Source organism: Aythya ferina (assembly GCF_964211825.1).
Source record: "Aythya ferina genome assembly, chromosome: 8".
NCBI classification, from domain to species: domain Eukaryota; kingdom Metazoa; phylum Chordata; class Aves; order Anseriformes; family Anatidae; genus Aythya; species Aythya ferina.
In genome coordinates, this window is record NC_140304.1 from 28337709 (window position 1) to 28355404 (window position 17696).

The 17696-nt window shown below is 59.0% G+C and overlaps 1 protein-coding gene across 9 annotated transcripts in view; it reads right to left on the reverse strand.

Moving 5' to 3' along the window:
* Positions 1-17696, reverse strand: part of SSBP3 (single stranded DNA binding protein 3) — a 46016-nt gene that overhangs the window by 13540 nt on the left and 14780 nt on the right. For 6 of the 9 annotated variants that reach the window (XM_084528482.1, XM_084528477.1, XM_084528483.1 and 3 more), the window contains exon 5: positions 3580-3669. The exons of the other annotated variants lie outside the window; for them this stretch is intronic. In XM_084528482.1, the coding sequence (XP_084384608.1) occupies positions 3580-3669 (90 nt within the window). The remainder of the gene's footprint in view (positions 1-3579; positions 3670-17696) is intronic. 9 annotated transcript variants of the gene reach the window in all.

Sequence of the window (17696 nt, forward strand, 5' to 3'; positions counted from 1 at the left end):
TCATGAAGCCAGCCGAAGGAAGGGATCGTGGAGAGGGCTGCAAATTGAGGCATGCCCAGGAGGAGCCACTTGAGCCGCACACCCCAATCCTGCGGCCACGCGGGTCCCTGCTCCGGGCTGTGATTGTGAGCGGGGTGCCCTTGGTTCTGCTCCTTTGCCTCCCGTCTCCCAAAATCAGGCAGGGGCAGGGCTCCCAGGAGGCTCACCCCCCCAGCAATGCCCCCCTGGCTGGGAGAGGGGCTGCCCCCGGGCTGGAAGCCCCTGTCCTCCCCGGCTCCGGAGGCTTTCTCTGCATTAGGGGGCAGTGTAGGAACAGCGAGCGGCCGGCGCTTTGTTTTGGTGCATCTCGCAGGCTAGCTGCTGATGCATAGCTAACACGGCCACAGACATTGATTTATGTGCAACTTTCCATTTCATCAGAGCCAGCGGTACAGAGCCAGGCGGGGAGCGTGCGTTTGGGAGAGGAGGCGCAGCAGCCACGGGGGGGGGGCTGGGACAAGCAGCCCCCAACCTCCCACACCCCCGTTATTTACTACGGGGGAAGGATTTTGTACCACCAGCCTCTAATTTGTAATTTTCCCTTCCGCCTCTCCCTGGCACTCCCCTTCCCCAGTGCTGGAGCAGAGGAGGCAAACACCAGGGCTCTGCGAGCGGGCATCAATTCAGCTTTCAAAACAAAAGCAGAAATGACTTCGATGACCTTTAGGAGGATGAGAGAAGGGTTTGTTTGCTCGTCTTAAAGGGACAAAGAGACGGATTTAAATACAAGCACCTACCCACGCTAGCCGTGAACCGGGCCACCGCTTGTGGGGAGCGCAGCCCGACGCCGGGCGCTGCAGCCTGCTGGCACCACGCAAAGCCCAGGCAGCCAAAAGGTGCCCAGGGCCTCTCCTTTCCTGTTGGGCACGGGGTTTGGGGAGACGCCGAGGGCTGCATTTCCCTTGGCCCCCAGCCTAAAGGTCGCTGCTGAGCTCCAGCACGGGGAAGGCTCTCTGCCTGCAAGCCAGCAGCTGCAGGCGGGTGCTGCAGCCCGGCCTCCTCCTCTCGCCTCGCCAGCGCGTCCCTGCTCCTCCAAGCTCGTGCTCGAGCTCCTCCTCGCTCCTTCCCTTTGCCATCTGAGCCCACGGGGCTGCTCCCCGTGCCCCCCAGGGAGGCAGCGCAGGGTTTCCGCAGCCAGCGCCGAACAACCTTGGTTTGCTGCCGCTGCCACCCCAGCTCCTGGCCTGGTGCCACCGCGGTGCCAGGCCAGGAGCTGTCCCCGTCCCAGGACGCCCACGCCTGCTGTCCTCAGGCAACCTGAGCCCTCCGGGTGGCTGCGGCACGGAGCAGAAGGGTGCAGGCAGCTCTGCGCAGCCAGCCCGGTGCTGCTGGAGAGGAGCTGGTGTCCCCCGATGCTCCCTCCGTCCTCCAGTCCCCCCAGTATGGAGGTGGGCTCACGGGGTGGTCCTGCTGGAAACCTCGCCCACCCCCGGGGCTGGCACATAAAGGGTCGGGGAAAAAAACCCCAACTGCCTCAGTCCTCTGCACCTCCTGTGACCTTTTTGGTTTTGCCCTCTGAAGTTCAGCACTTTTTTTATTTCCTTCAGAGATAAGAAATTAACCCTGAGCTGCAGGCAGCTCGATGCAGAGGCTCCAGCACACCTCTGCAAGAGCTGGGCTCCAGCACGTCCTGACGCTGGAAGGAGCTGAAGGCTCGCAATAAATCAGCCGGGCTTTCGGGGGGGTGATGTTCTGACTGTGTTAAAAGGTGGGATTTTTCTTCTCCCCTCCTCCCCTCTTTCCCCGGGGCTGGGAGGAGAAACCAGATGTTGGAGGGCTTTCAGGAAAGGCAGTCTCTCGAGACGTCACATGCGATCCATATGCATCGGCGCCCGGCCCTCCTCCTCCTCCTCCTCCTCACCTAAGCCAAGAGCAGCGACCACACTCCCTCCCTCCCTCCCTCCCTCTCCTCCTGCAGCTCCAGGGGTGGGCGGCAGCTCCGCACATGGCCCCTTATTTCTGCTGTTTTTTAGGGAAGCTCCCCAGCAAAGATCCTGAGAGAGAGGGGCTGCGTCGGGGCACCCCGGCCCCAAAGGGGCAGGGCAGCTCCTGGTCCGGCTGCAGCCGGAGATCTGGGATGGGTTCTCTGCTCCTGAATCAGACCCCTCAGTGCCAAAAAGCTACAAAAAGCCAAAAAGGAAAGCGGGGGGAGGGAGAAGAGGCCTTGGAGGGTGTCAAGGAGAAGTGTCAAGACCCGAGCATGAGCAGCGTGTCTGGGGCATCGCAGCTTCTCTCCCTCACCTTCCCCTCTCGGCGAAATCCAAGCCCGGCTTTTGAAGCCGTGCCCTAACTCCTTGCCAATTTTGCAACCCTCGCAGAGCTGTGCGAAGTGGGAGCCTGAGAGGACAGTCATCTTTGCAACGGGATGAGATCAGGACTTTTGGAAACACATTTGTTGGAAGTAGCAACTTGGCACTGGAATTGCTGGCAGCAGCTATGACCTGCGAGATAGCATCTCTTCTGCTGGCTTCACCCCGCGTCGCAGGGCGCTGCTCCAAGATCGGGCTGGGGTTTTAGGGTTACCCACCACCATCGGCTACCCGCGTTCTGTCACACGCCTGTTCAGGAAACGGGCTCTCTCTAAAACCAGAAGCAATCCCCTTCTCCTTCCCTGGCCCCGCGCACGCAGCGGGTGCGATACCGCGCTCCGGTACCGCCACCAGAAATCACGAGCCCGCTGCCCAAGAGTTTCTCCCATACACAAATCGCAAACCCAGATAAAAAAAAAAACAAAAAGCAGCTTGCCAAAACAAATATCCCTTCCAACCGCTATCCCATTTGTTACACGAACAAGTGCTTCTTCCTCAAGAAGGAAGACTTGAACGCACTGCCAGCCTGCGTCGCTACGACCCAGTGCGCATCAGCCATGAAGAGAGATCCCAAAGAAATTAAAATAAAAAGGATTAAGGCTTTGAAAACTTCTTTTCCAAGCGCTTGCTGAAGCCCTCTCCGCTAGCAGCACTCAGTCATACGTCCCCCTGTCTTCACTCAGAGCTCAGCGTGGGAGAGGGAACGCGCAAGGCAACTTTGGGGACTCGGCTAGGGATTGTCTTACAAGGTGCCTCCATGGCATTCGGGGCCGTGCGCTTGGATCGAATCCGCTTCTGCCTGCAGCCACAGCCCACGCCAGCATTTGTTAATGCTTTCAGTGATTGCATTTGGAAAAAATCAAGTGGTTAACCAGAGGGGGAAAAAGTTTCAGGAATCAAAATCCAGAATGTTTTCAATTACGCGCGTCTGTTAGGACCAAAGAACAAATACAATCTCAACCCAAACACAAAACAAGCAGCTTTGGAAAAACATCGATTGCAAATACACAGAAACCTCTGCAAGCGAGAAACAAAACCGCTTTGGGGCCACGGAAACCAGAAAGCGAAGGTGGGAGGAGGGCAGACCACGGGTTATTCCCCAACGGGTCAGCTGGGTGGGCATGCTGCTTGGCCGGGGTCCCCTCGGGGACAAAACCCGAGCGCTGGCAGCGAGGCGCGAGCAGACCCGAGCGCCCCGTCGACGCGGGCGCCGGGAGGAGCGGCAGCCTACCTGGAAGAAACCTGGCGGGATGGGGCCCCCGGGCATCCCGTCGTTCGGGGGAATGTTTCCAAGCACGGGACTCGGGGCGGCAGCTGCGCTCTGCGGGGAACAAAACCAGGACAGACACGTTGGTTTCGAGTCGGAGTTCAGGAGGAGATGATAATACAAAAAGCCGTCCCCCCTCCCCGGCCGCGCCGCGCTGGGTCGATCGGCACGGTCCCCGCAGCATCGCTCGAGGCCGGAGCCAGGAGCAGAGGATGCTCGGGGCCGTTTTGGTGGCCGGGTTTGGGAGCGGAGCTCACCCACTCTCGCCACGCTCACCCGATCCTACACCAGCTCAGCCCCGGAGAAGATGGCCGTGCGAAAAGCAGGGATGGCCCCGGGGCTCATTTGTTTGTCTGAGCAGCCACCCAGGAGCCTCACCTAGCGCGTCACGCCAGCCAGGAGCTATTTTAAGGCTTTTTAAACGCTTCTCGGAGCCCACCTCCCCCCACGCACCCTTCTCGCTTCGCTTCTGGCCTCCAAAGACGCTTCCCCTGCTTCCCCACCACCGCCGCCAGGGGTTTTTGTCACAGAAATCCCACCAAACCCTGGCTCACGCCTCCCTGCCACCAGCCCCGGCGCGGGCACGAGCGGCTTCGCCACGAGAAGGGGAAGGGGACGGCGTTGGGTTGCCCAGCCAGCCCTGCTTAGCGACTGGATTGATATTTACTGCCTCTCCGCCACGAACAGCGATGCACAAAGGAGGATTTCTGGCCGGGGGACCAGCCCCGGAACAAAGGGCACCCTCCCGGCCCCGCGGGCACGGCGCTGAGGAAGCGCCCAGGAGGATGGGGGTAAAAAACATCACCCCGAGGAAATCCCGAGCTCGGTTTGAACCCAAACTCAGCCACCATGGCCGTGCCAAACCCCGAGTCCCACCGGCAGCGGGGCCAGCTCCAGGCACACACCATGACCAAGGTGGGATGGAGATGACTGCGCTGTGCCAGCTGCTGCTGTGCCCACCCCTGGAAGCGTCCTAGAGGACAGCAGGGGCCGAATCTCCCCCAAAAAAAGCCTTCTGTGAAACAACCACCCCACAAGGGGCTGGGAGAGCGGGGCATCCCGAGCAGCCTTCCCCGCAAAAGCAGCGGAGAGGGCCAGATCTGAGCGCTTCTGCAGTTAATAAAAAAAAGGCCTGGCAGGGAAAATCAGCCTACCCATTCCAGGCTCTTTTTATACTTCAGACGGCAGCAAAAATAGAAAGGAGAGGGAGTGAACCCAGTTCTCCCCCCCCTCCCGTCCCCCCCAAGTGGGTCAGCTATAAAAGTAAAACCCAATCTTAATCCGAGGCCATGAGCATATTGCAGTTTCTCTGCAAAGCAGATGAATGCTCTTAGCGCAGAAATAGAGGAGAGCGAGCCCCCGACTGCAGCGAGCCCATTTGGAATTTCCTTTATTAAACCCTCGATCACGCAAAACGCCGCTCTCCAAAGGCGGCGCGCGGCGCCGTAAAGCTGCCAAGGTGATATTTTATGGTTTCACGAGATTTCCAGCACACCATAATCCCTTGCCGGGGAATCTCCCGCGGCAAGACGGGTCCCCCCTGCGCCGCGAGCCCACCCGGGGGCTGCCGCCGGCACGGTGCGGGGCCCGGCTTTGGGATCGCAGCCACGGGAGCGGGGCGACAGCGGGGTCAGGGTTGGCACGCGGAGGGAGCAGAGCGGCCAGAAAGCCCCTTTCTGGTGCTTTTTTGCACCCTTTTTGGTGCAAAAAAGCGCCTCGGTCCGCTAAACCACCAAATCTGAGCTTTTTTTTCTGCCTTTGTGTTGAACCAAAGTCTGCTGCGCTCCTCCTCCCTCTGCAACAGGGAGTAGGGGGAGGAGGGCGCCGCAGCCAAAGAAAATCTTTAAGCAAATGCACATTTTTCCACAAAACCACAGAACCTTTTTTTTTTTTTTTTTTTCCGCCATCAACACCCCCAAACCTCACCTCCGCGCCCGCCGCCTCAACGCGGGCTGAGCGCGCCGCGCACATGTGGCGCTTGGCAGGGCTCAATAATTAAAAACCCGCAAGTGCCCTGAGCATATTGTAGGATGGGAGCCAAATTGGTCAGCCCTTGATGAATGATTTACAAGGCTGCGAAGTGACGTTTTTTACTTCTTTTTTTTTTTTTTCTTTTCTTTTTCCCCTCCCCATCGCCGCCGCCAAGGTGAGCGCCGAGGCACCTTTCGGAGCCCTGCGCAGCGCGGGATGCGCCGGGGCAGTGCGAGCACCAGGAACAAACCCTCTTAACCCCAAAAACGCGTGCCCCAAACCCGAGGGCGCACACCCCAGCCCAGGTTCTTCTCCCCCTTGAGGTTCTTCTCCCTGTTTTTTGGAGGTGAGCAGCACGCTGGCGCTGTGGATCGCGGCGCTGCGCCTCCGAAGCCAGGCGCTCGGTTAACACAGCGCCTCGGTGCGCCGGCAGATGCCGTCTAAGCCCTTAAATCGCGCACTAATTGCACTAATTGAGCTAACAGTCTCTGTTTCGTCTCCCTACCCTGAGTCAACCAGCGTCTTCTGGTACTGCCGGAGAGATCCAAGCTGTTGACTGCAGTGTTATTTTGTCAGCCATTAAGCGATTCATCAGAGTCATTAATTGATTTATTACTGCTGCCTGCGAGTATAGCTCTGCAAATAAAGAATGATGTAGGTCAGGAGGCGATCGGAATTGGACAAAACAACACAGCCAGGAGCTGGAGGCTTAAATTATCCGGAGGAGGCCGCTCACGCAGGCCCACCGACACGGGGTTACGGGGGAAAAAAAGATGGAAAAAAAGGACGAGACGCGTGGCTTGGCCCCGCTGCCAGGAACCCCGCTGGCCGGGGCACTCAGCACCACCTTGCAGGATGTGCTGCCAAGAGGCAGCGATGCCCCGCGCCGCAGCGGGGCCGTGCCAGCCCCGACGGGGATGTGGTGGTGGCAGGGAGGTGACGGTCACCACGCCGGGAGCCTTTCTGTGGGGTTTGCCACCTGCGGGAGGTTTAGGGGAGGCCAGAAGGACGTGCTGTGGCCGGGGAGTGTGAGCACATCTTGTCTGGAGAGGCAGGGAGCGGAGGCAGGACATGGCTCTCCCAAAATTAGGGTGCCATCGGAGGCGCCGGGTGAGATCGGTGCGCGCTTAGCGCCAGAGCGCGGAGCCTGGGGGCAGAAAGCTTTAAATCTCGGTGAGTTTTTCCAGCTCCAATCTATCCGGGACGTAAAAGGGCTATTAAAACAGCCTTATTTTCTTAACCTAATCCGTCAGAAGAAGCCGGGTTATTCAACCCTACTAATTGCCTGTAGGGGCGGAAGGGCAGAGGCCGGCGCGGCCGCGCCGCGTGCCCTGGCTCCCCTGCCCCGGGCTGCCCCGCGGCACCTCGGTGTCACCGGGCTGATGGCAACTCGCCTCCGCTCCTCCGTGCCACGGCAGGGACGGAAGGGACATGTCCCAGCGGGACGAGGATCGAGGCTTTGTGCATTTTCTCCAGCTGAGAGCTGAGCTCTTTGCTGGGCCCCGGGGCTGGGCAGCAGCGGGCGTTGCGCGAGCCCCTCCCGGCGCCGGCAGCGGTGGTTTCCTGCCCCCCCCCCGGGCTGATTCAACCTGCGATCAGCATCTTCCCATGCGTCACCACCGCGGCTGGAGGGGTTCAGGGCCGCTCTCCGAGACCTGACGCAGGTTGGCTCCGCTCTGCTCCGTGCCTCAGCTCGCCACAAGCCCGTGTCCTCTCTGTCCCTGCAGCCGGGCTCCCTGCTCCCCGCGGTGCCGAGGTCCCAGCTCTGCCCGGCAGCACTCGCCCTGCTGCTCAGCGGGAGCTGGTTCCTCCCGTGCACGCTTGGGGTGGTGCCGTGCATGCAGCTTTCAGGGGCTGGCTCTCACCAACCCCTCTTTGTTGTGTTTTTTTTTTGCAAACAACCTCAAAACCCCGGTGCAAGACGCCAAGAGGCTTCAGAGAGGACATTTCCTTCCTGGGAAGCGCCGCGAGCACCGGCTGCTCTGCAGCAAGCCAGCAGAGGGGCTGAGGCACGAGGTGGGCAGTGCAGGGAGCTGACAGCACGGAGCTGGAGAGGTGCTGCGGCCAGCTGAGAGCTCACACTGCTGGCACGGGAGCTTTCTGCCCCCCTTTTCCTCTCCACGAGGGCTGGAAGAGCAGCACGGAGGTCTCCAGCTGCACCTTGCACCTTGCAGAGGGAGCAGCACAAGCTCCAGGACGGGCCCTGCAGCAGGATTGGCACCCTCAAGGTGTGCGGCATGCGAGAAGTTGCACGAGAAGCCCAAGTTTGGAGCAGCTTTGCTCCGTGTGTCCTTTATCAGCCCTGGCAGGAGCCCACCTCTCTGCCACGAGCTCGCAGAGATGGTGAGGACGGAGCTGGTCCCTACCTGTCCGCTGTTATTTGTTGTTTGCCAGCAGCACGGGCACTGCAGCCTGAGAAAGAACCGGGCGTGCAGGCCAGGACTTAAGCAGGCTGCATAAACAGGTACTACCGAATTAAATCGGACTCCGGTTAAGCCTTTTCATCTCATTAAAGCTGCCTTCATCTTCTGCGGTGAGGCTTTAAATTTAATAACAGGGCACTCCCACACCTCCCCGTAACCTGATTAGCGCTGGGGGGCGGCCGCACGCCGAGCGTGGCACGGGGCTGGCGCCCGGCACGTCCCCACCTCGCCTCGCTGCCTCAAGGCCAAGCTCAAAGCTGGAGGTGGGCATCCTCCCGTGCCCCCAGAGCTGCTTTCAAAGCTCCTGAAAGCTCCCTGCATCACCCCAGCACATCCCCAGGGGAAAAGAAAAAGAGAGAAAAGGAAAGGAAGAGCTCCGGGAGCGAGGTGCCAGCCTCCCCGTGCGCAGGCTCTCTGGATGAAGGGGTTTTCTTGGTCCTGCCTTTACCCAGAGCTCCACAACAGGTTGCTGCCTCCTCGGAGGAACGCCTAAAAACCCCTAAAAGCAAAACCAGGAGCTGCACGATTTACTCTTGGCTTTCCCTTCCCGCATCGCTCAAACCCTCGGCTGCGCAGGGGCCGGGCTGTGGCGCTCCCCCGGCACGTGCTGCCCTGGCGAGGGCAGGTTGGGCTGAATTACGCCTCGGGACCTTCCTGCACGACTTTAAAAGCATCACCTGAGAGCAGGGGAAGAGCTGGAGAGGGAGCACAGAAGGAAAGTGGCAGCCTGCACCTTCACATCTGAAGGCTGAGCTTTAGAAAGGAGGGGAAAAAAACAAAAAAAAGGCAAAACATTCAACGGTGTTTCAAGCAAATACGGAGCTTTTTTCTTTTATTTTTTTCCCCCTTGTAAAGGATAATCTGAGACAGCAGCTCCACCAGAGCGGCTTCAGCCACAAAACAATAGGATTTTAATCTCTTAAGTAGGCGGCCCCCTTATCCCCGGGAAGGAAACCCCCTTCAGTCATTTACAAGTTTGTAAATAAGGCTCCTGGTAGCATCGCGCGGACATCTGCTCCGCGATCCTGACAGTGTTGCTGCTAACATTTACAAACATCCTTACGCAAACACACATCGCTCTCTGCTGATCTGGCTTTAGCTAAATATATCCCGAGGAAAGAACTTGGCAGGGCCGCAGAATTTCGCGGCAGCCGAATTAAAGGGGAGAAGAAGGGGAAAAAAAAAAAAAAAATTAAAAAAATAAATAAAGGAGGGGAGGGGATGATGAAAGCAGGAGGGGTAAGGCGGGATGAACGCAGCCGGGCTCGGTGCAGAGGGAAACTTTGGGGAAGTTCAGTGCGGGTCCCTAAGTCCTGGCAAAGCTTTGCTGCCCCCAAATCTCTCGGGTTGAAGCTGCTCCAGCCCCAGCACCGTCCCCAGCACCCCATCTCCACGCGGAGAGGTTTGGGGAGCCTCCCCGCTGCCCCGCAAGGAGCCTGGAAGGCGCTCTCACTACGCAGGTATTAATTAGGGTGAGTTCCCCTCCAATCATTCCAGCGGCAGGCACGCCAGGCGCTTTTCCAGCGATCGATACGACCCATCTCAGGGCCCACCTGCCAAAAAAGTTAGAGCAAAGAATTCTCTCTCCAATTTTCATTAGATAACGCAATCGCTCCGGACTATTCATCTGCCGCCCGTCCAGGGTGCCGCCCGTGCCGGGGGTGCTCAGCTCCGCGTCTCCTCCTGCTTCCCCGTGGATTTGGGCCCGAGGCACCTCCGCAAGCTTTGCCCAAAGCTCACGGATCCATTTTTTTATTTGGTTTCCCCCCCCAGCTTCTTATTTTTTACAATGAAAGGGGAGCAGCGCTGCTGGCAGCGACTCGACGGAGTTTGGGGCCGCAGCCACATGCTCACCCGTGCCCCAAAAACCGGCCTCCACGCTCCCCAGAGCGACTTCTCCCACCTCTGCCAAGCACAAATCAAGGATAAATTTTAAGGAAAGCCCCCCCAGCTGCTCCCAGCCTGGGCACGAGCCACGCCAGCATTTGGGGAGAAAGAGCGAAGCTTTGGGGCCGGCTGCTTTGAGGACAGGCTACGGCTCTGAGCCCATCAAGACGTGGAGCAGACCTTGTTTGGGAAGCGCCACGCAGCTCTGATGCTATGTAAACATTAATAAACTGAAAGCACGCGATGCAGCTTTAATTTTTGTTGTTTTTTTCTTTTTTCTTTTTTTTTTTTTTCCCCAATCAGGAGCCTGCTGGCTTCGGCAGCCGGGCTTCTGTTTGACAGCGCCTGTCTCCGTCGCCGCTTCTGGTTTTCCTGCCTTGCTGGAGTTCGAAATTGCCAAGTGAATTCTGGAAGGGGTTTCGAGGCGAGCTAGATTTACATTGGTAATCTGATTTAAAAAGACAAAATAATAAAAAAAAAAAAAAAAGGATCCACGGCGTTAGGAGAAGGCCGCCCCACTGCTCTGGGGTTTAATGGGGCTCACCGATGGCTAAGGGGGATGTCGCCGGGCATGTAGGGCAGGCAGTGCACTGTAACGTGCCTCGAGGGTGCATTTGGGAAATAAATAAATATATATATATATTTTTTGCTGCTTTCCATTCCAACTAGTGGGTTTTATCCCGTAATCCCAGCTGCTGCTTGCGGTGCTCTTAGCCAGGCACCAAGCGATGCGCGGGGCCGGCCCCGTGTTTGGGGCAGGAAGGGCACCCAACCCTCACCCAAAACTCTCTGCCCTCCTCACCAGACCCCATTTTTGGTGTGGTTTAGCTGAAAACTGCCCCACCTCGGCCCGGCCCAGCCCCTGCCACAGCCGGGAGCTTCGGTGCCCTGGGTCAGCCCCGTCTCGAACCAGGACGGCCCCACAAAACACCCCTAAAGACTTGGTGCTTTATCTCCCGCCACGGGGAAAGGGGCGAAATGAATGCAAATACTCCGGCCGTCCTCCCGTTCTTGTCAGGCGCTTTGAATGCCCAAATATCCCATTTGCTTAAGCCTATTTTCCTGCCGGCAGCTGTCTGTTATTATTCCCCGACACCAAAGGCGAGGGGGAGAGGGCCGGTCCCGAGCAGGTGAACGCCATCTGCCCGGCCCCCGCAAGATGCCCGAGACAAAAAGCCGGCGGCTCGGCGGCCGCCACCTCGGCACGGGGCCGTGGGGACCCTTCCAGGGGCTGCCCTACCCCATAGGGGCCGCTCGGGGGGTTTTGGGGACCTGTAGGGGGAGGCACGCTCCGCTCGGCCCCAAAAGGATGCTCCCGGTGATGCCGGGGAAGCATCGCGCAAAGGGGGGCTCAAAGGGATGAAATGGGATCCCTGGTGGTCTTACAACACCTCCAACCCCAAGATGCTGCCCTACAACAGGCTGCCCGTGTGCGTTTCCCCGTGGAAAGTCACACAACAACTCTCCCAACCAAGGCGAGCGTGGCTGCCCCTTTCTGGTTTTTTACCAGCAGGGTTTGTTTATGGCCGTTCTTTGCGGGTGCTGCCCCGAAAAATACAGTTTCCCGGCTCCGGTAATTGCTGGAGGCATTTGAAAATTAATAGGGCAGCCAGAGCAGGGGACAGGAGGAGTAAATCCGACGTAACCGCCGCGTAACTCAGCCGCCAGCGCCAGCGGGTGGCTTCCTTCGCGCCCAGCAGAGCCAGGGGCTAAGCGGGTTTGGGGCTGGTCGGGCTCCCAGCCCTGCCCCAAAGGGATTTGGCAGGAGGAGGAGGAACCCAAAGGAAACCCCATCTCCTGGGCTGCAGGGCTTCACCCGCGCCAGCCGAGCTCCCGACCGCGCACGGAGCCCCGTCCCAGGGAGCCATCCCCTTGCCAGGCCAGGACTCGGATCCCAGTGCCGTTTCCAAGCCCTCCCTTCATCCCTGCGTGCTCCCGGGGCGCTTTGGGGAGCTGAAACTCCCAGCTCTGGTTTCCTCCCAGCTCACAAAATGAAATTATTTCACATCTACGAGAAGCTCTCCCCGTCCAAGGGCGGCGGTGAAGGCAACCCCCGCATCGATGCGCTGGGAGCTCTCTGAAGCAGGCTCTGGGGTACCCCATAACACCAGCGAGCAGCCCCCTGCCCCCAATAAACCACAAAGACTCAAAGCTTTGGGATCACAGGAGGAAAATTCGCTGCGGGTGAGCCCGGCCAGGCAGAGATTCGAGCAGGACAAGGCTCTGGTGGCCAGGAGCTGCTGGAGGAGGCTTTGGGTTTCCCCTCTTGCCCTCACCCCCTGCCTGACAGCCCTAAAGGAGAGCAGCTCCAGGGATGGGGACGCGTGGGCAGCACGGCCCCAGCGGTGCCGGATCCCCTCGGGTTTGGGGCTGCCCCCAGCGCCCCGCGGCGCCGTCCTGGGAAAACTTGGGCCGGCCGCGGCGAGGAAATGACATCAGGGAGCGGGGGCTTTTGTGCCAGCAGCCCCCCGCCACGCCGCACAAAGCAGGAGGAGGTTTCTAAAGGCTCCCGTGGCAGGGAAGGGCCTCTCCATCTTCCCCCAGGCTCTGGCTTTTGTATCGCCCTCGCCACCGCCGCCGCCGCCGTGGCCGGATTCAGCGGCTCTGCTGTCTCCTTCGCCTGCCATTGCTGCAGATTTCACCTCCGGGCGAAAGCAGAGAGAGAAAAAAAATAAAAAGAGGAGGAGGGGGAGGGATGTAAGAGGGAAGGAGGGAGGGCTGGGGGGCGCAGCCCGCCTCGCGTGGTCGGGAAAAACAACAGAATGTGGTTGGGGGAGAGAATCGCATCGCCGAGGAGCTTTGGATGGCTCTGGCGGAGAGGGGAAAAAAAAAAAAAAAAAAAAAAAAAAAGTGTCTTCCCACTTGCAAACAAGAGTTAATTATAGACAGAAAGAAAAAAGGAGGAAGAGGAAAGCGTTAAAACCATCTGTGCCACAAGGAAGAGGCCGAGGCCGCGTGGCGCAGGCGGCAGCAGCGCCGACAGCTGTGCCGGCGCCGCCGGGAGCGCCTCGGGTCCCTTCCCCGGGCCACGTCCCCGTTTCTGGGGGTGTCCCGGCACGGCGTGGGGTGGCACGGGTCCCCAGGGGTGCCCCCCGGCGTAGCTGCTTCCCAAATATTTACCTAGCTGGTTTTGAAACAGAGCCGAAAAGCCGCAGGGTTTAAAGTCCGCGTCCCGAAGCGCTCCGGCCTCGCTCTCGCCTGGCGGCCCCGGCTCGTAGAGAAATTCCTAGCAACTGGCTGAGATGCTGCTCGTGGTCTCCAAAGAAACGGGACGAGCAGTCGAGACCCTGTACAATGCCCGGGGTCCTGCTGGCCCTACTGGGGAGCAGTCCCTGAGCTGCCGGGGCCGGGTGAGGGCTGGGCACGCGAGCGGCTCATGGCAGAGGAGCCCCGGTGCTGCCCAGCCCCTGCACGGATCCACCGCAGAAAATAATTAGCCATAATTAAGGGCTTCTGGTTTATGGCTCAAATGATTGTTTAACCAGCAGAGCCCTGTTGAAATGAAGTTCAGGGCTATGCCAATAAATGTCGCTTTGCTGGGATTTGGTTCGGCTGCAGCCTGCCAGGGCACACGAGCTGGGCCACCCCATAACTTTTGGGGTTTGGCCAGAGGGAGGAGAGGAGGAAAACGGGTGGGGAAAACCCGCCGGGGGCTGGAGAAGGCGGCAGGTGAAGCACCACAGAGCACGAAGCCGCTGCGGGAAGGTCTGGAGCGAGGTGGGGATGATGGAGCCACGCTCAGCGTCCTTTAATTAGCCAGGTGAGGTGGGTGGCGGCACCAAAACCCACAGCACGCTCAGACCGAGCGGAGTTTTGGCTCAGGAAGAGGAGGGAGAGGTTTCAGGAGCACCCAGCCCCACCTGCGGCGCTCTCCCCGCGGAGAACATATGGCCCGTCGCACGCAATTAGGGACATAACGAGCGGAGATAATCAGCGAGTTCGGGTGCTCCCCCGCCACGTGCCGCTCCTCAAAGGTGAGCCTCGATCGGCAGCGCCAGGTCCGGATCGCTGCATTGGGACGAGCTCTTTGGCCCTAATCTATGGGACCCCAAAGTGCCAAATGTTCACCCATCCTCCCCCAAAATTCATCCCCAAATCCGCATTTTTCCCATCATCAGGCCAGGGAGGTGAAACCTGGCTTCCCCCAAAGCCCATCCCGAGCTGGTTTGTAGGTTCGGCAGCTCGGGAAGGGCGGGTAGAGCAGGGTTAAACCCCGGGATCAATATTCACGCCGAGACAGCTCCTCAGAGGCTGCAGCTGGTTAAGCAGCCCCGAGATTTTCGCCTTGAAGCGCCCCGCTGCAGCCACGGCCCTACACTGCCCGGATGCACTCAGAGGGTAATTTACAGAACCGCGCTCTCCGGAGTAAAGAGCCATCGAGGGGAACAGCAGGTTAGTAGGGTAGCACGGAGAAACGCGGCTTGGGTGAAAACCTGGCAGCAGCTCCACACCAACCACAAGTTTTTTATTTTTTTTCCCTTTTTTCATTCCAAGCAGCCCTCCGTTAACCCGCAGCCCCGCAGGAGATGGTTTCGGTGCTGCCTCTCCTTTGGGAGAAACCCTAAAGTTTTTAGGGATGGATGGGCCACGAGAAGCAACTCCGGGGCTGGAGATGCCCGCAGGAGGAGAAGCCCCGGTGGCTGGGGCTTGCTCTGAGCGTGACCCAGGAGCACCGTGGGGAGCACCCACGGCACACGGGCGCACCATGAAGCAGCTCCACTTTACGACCCCGGCGTTTTAGGACGTCGCAGGAGCCTTCGTGCCGCGGCCACAGCCGCCCGGGATCAGTCAGCGATCCCTTACGCCCAGATCTAGCGCTCGAGACGGCGCAGCAAGCGCTGACTTAAAGCCCCATATCCAATACATGCTGATACCGCCGCTTCCCGTTACCCACGCTGATGATTCAATTAATTGAAAACCAGCAGTGAAATTTAATTTCCCCGTTAACCCTGCCATGCCACGGCGAGCGGCGAAGACGGCAGCAGCCTGCCCGGCTTTCGGCTGGACCCCAGGGCTGGCGGGGAGAAGAGCAAGAGGGGAGGGGAGGGAAAGGGGAGCACGGGGGCTCTCCAAACCCTTTGTAGGAGCAGGAGGTGGAAATACGGGATGGAAACCAGCTCGGCGCTCGGCTCACCCGCGGTTTGCCGGGTCCGAGAGCGATGTGAGCCCTCCTCGCCGCCAGGCAGCCGGAGGAGAGGAGTCAGCCCGTGCAGAGCCCTCCCATCTGCTTTTGTTTTCCAGCGTGCGCCTCGGTCCCGGGCTCCGCTAAGCCCCTGAAGTCAGCGGGCATCTGTTCTCCTCCACCCATCGCAATCTGCCAGCGCCCGCCGCTCTGACAGCCATCAATCACGCCGTAATGTGCTGACCACAAGACCCAGTGGGACGTCATTTTCAAGTCAAATGCAGCAGTTAGCATAAAATAAAGCGTCGCCCTGTTTTTATGATGCTGCAGCTGCAGCTAGGGGACTCAGCGCGCAACAAAAGTGAGGGGGGAAAAAAAAAAAAAAAAAAAAAAAGGCACAGGAAAATGGCAATTCTACTCTTCTGAGTCATAACAATTATGACGTTGTGATAAGAAACGTTTTCTATGAATTTTTAAGTACCAGTAATCCTGTTTTGCAATTGTCCCCCGGGAACGAGGCGACAGATTGAATGGGGCTGACAGTTATTTCCATCCTGACACACACGGCTCCGACTCGCCGTCTCCTCCCTCGCCCTCCTCCCCGCCAACTTCCCGGCCCCGCCGCGCGCTCCCAGCCCCTTCCCAGCACGCAGGGCCCTGCTCCTGCTCCTGCTCCTCCCAAAACCTCCTCCGTGTGCTGCTCTCACACCCCTTGGGGCGGCCCCAAAAGGGCAGAGCCACCAAGCCGCAGGATCCAGCCCCCTGTGGCTCAGAAAAACGCCCGCAGCCCTTCCCGGGCTGTTTTTTTTTTGAGTATTTTGGGTCGGGCACGAACCCAGCACCTCGTTGTAACGCTGCGATCAGTGCCCGCCAATGAGTTTGTTTTGCAGAGAAGGGAATAAATAATGGATGGGGAAGGAGAGCTGCCACGGAGAGGCTGCTGGGGCACCGGGCGGCCTTCCCCACGCGTTTGGTTTGCGGCCCCTGGAGCAGGCACCCAAGGACCCTGCTCAACGCCGAGCTGCACGAGGCCATGAGAGCATCCTGGGGGCTACAGGAGTGCCCTCTACCAGGAGCTGTGCCGGGTATCCCAAATTAATCCAACATAAAGGGAAGTTCTCCCTGGTGAAGCACCTTTTGAGACCCATGTGGTGCTCCCCACCTTCGTCCCTGCACAGGTCGGGGGCTGAGGGGCCGGGCAGGGAGCGATCTGGCACCGAGTGTCCCCAACACCTTAAAATAAAAAAAGGGAAGGCCAAGTTTCTGCTCAGACCCACGGCACCCTCAGCCCCTGCTCCAAAGGGACCCGGGCAGGGCCCGTGCTCCCCGCTCACCTCGCCGGGAAGCTGGGCCTTTAAGCGCCATACAGGCATTAAAAGCAGCCTGTCAATTTAGATGCAAATTTATTTGAGATGCGACAGAGGGCTTACAAAAGAAGGTGCACTAGATGCTGTTTTCTTCGGCTTGCGCCATTGTGAGGTGGCTCCCAAGTGTATTAGAGCGTATTAGGATGGGTGACTGGGTAGCTGGCGGGATTGGTAATGGGATCCCGAGACTTTCACCTCCAGGTCAGCCTCTGGGGCAAATCCAGCCCGGCTCAGCAGCTCCGGGAAGCCCTCACAGCCTCGAGGCTGCTCAAGTGGGTCAGTCAGAGCAGGGCAGGTACAGAAGTGTGTCCAAAACCACCGCCACCACCACCAAATTCTGCTTTTCCTCCGAGCAGCCCCGCGCCCATCTCCCCACCACCTTTTGCCGAGCTCTTCCAGGGCGGTCATCCCCATCTCAGCATCCTTTGTTTGCTGCTTCGCTCCCCGACGATGAGGAGGCAACGAAGAGGGGCGCAGAAACTGCCTGACAAGAGTTTGCCTCAGACCCTATGAATCTCACCGAAATATTCGGCGTGCTCTCCGCCTCGGCTGGTTTTCGGGGGGGGGGGCCTGAGCCACGCGTGCCCGCTCCCAGGGCAGCTTCTGAGAAAACGTAACCGTTTCTGCAGAAAGTTTGGCTCCGGCTGCTCCGGCCAATGGCAGGCACTGCTTTAATCAATTCAAATTGCATTTTCTGGAGATAAAGTGTCGCACTCCCGGCTGCCAATAAAAAGCGAGCTGGACGGCAGCAAGAAAAAAAAAAAAAAAAAGAAAAAAGAAAAAAAAAAAAAAAAAAGAAACCAACCCCGTGCGCGCTGCAAAGTCACCGTGCGAGCTTGCAGGGTGATTATTTATAGCGTTTCCCTCTGCAAAAGCCAAAAATAATTGTTCCAGCCCAATTACCGAATTTCTGAGCGCCCCGCTCAGGGGTCGCCGCCGCGCCACGGGCTGCCCCCCCCCCCATGGGGGTGCCCTTTGGGATGGTGCCCCCCATTGGGACGGTGCCCAAAGGTGTAGGGCAGGGTGCTGAGCCAGCACCAGCATGGGAGTGGGGGCTCAGCGAGGGGGATTCATGGACCTGGACGGGTCCACGGGGTTGAGCAGGGGCTCGGAGCCTTCTCCAGCCCAGGGCACCACCAAATCCTGTGTCAGAGGCGCCGAGAGCTCGCCTTCGGCTCGCAGCACGTGTTCCCCGGCGGCTTCAGGCGTCCTCAGGTTTCCCAGCTCTCCTCAAGGGCCCTCTGGTTGTGTTTGGAAGGCGCCTCCTTCTCCCCACGCTCAACCCACCCACTCCTCTGCTGCCTTTTATAT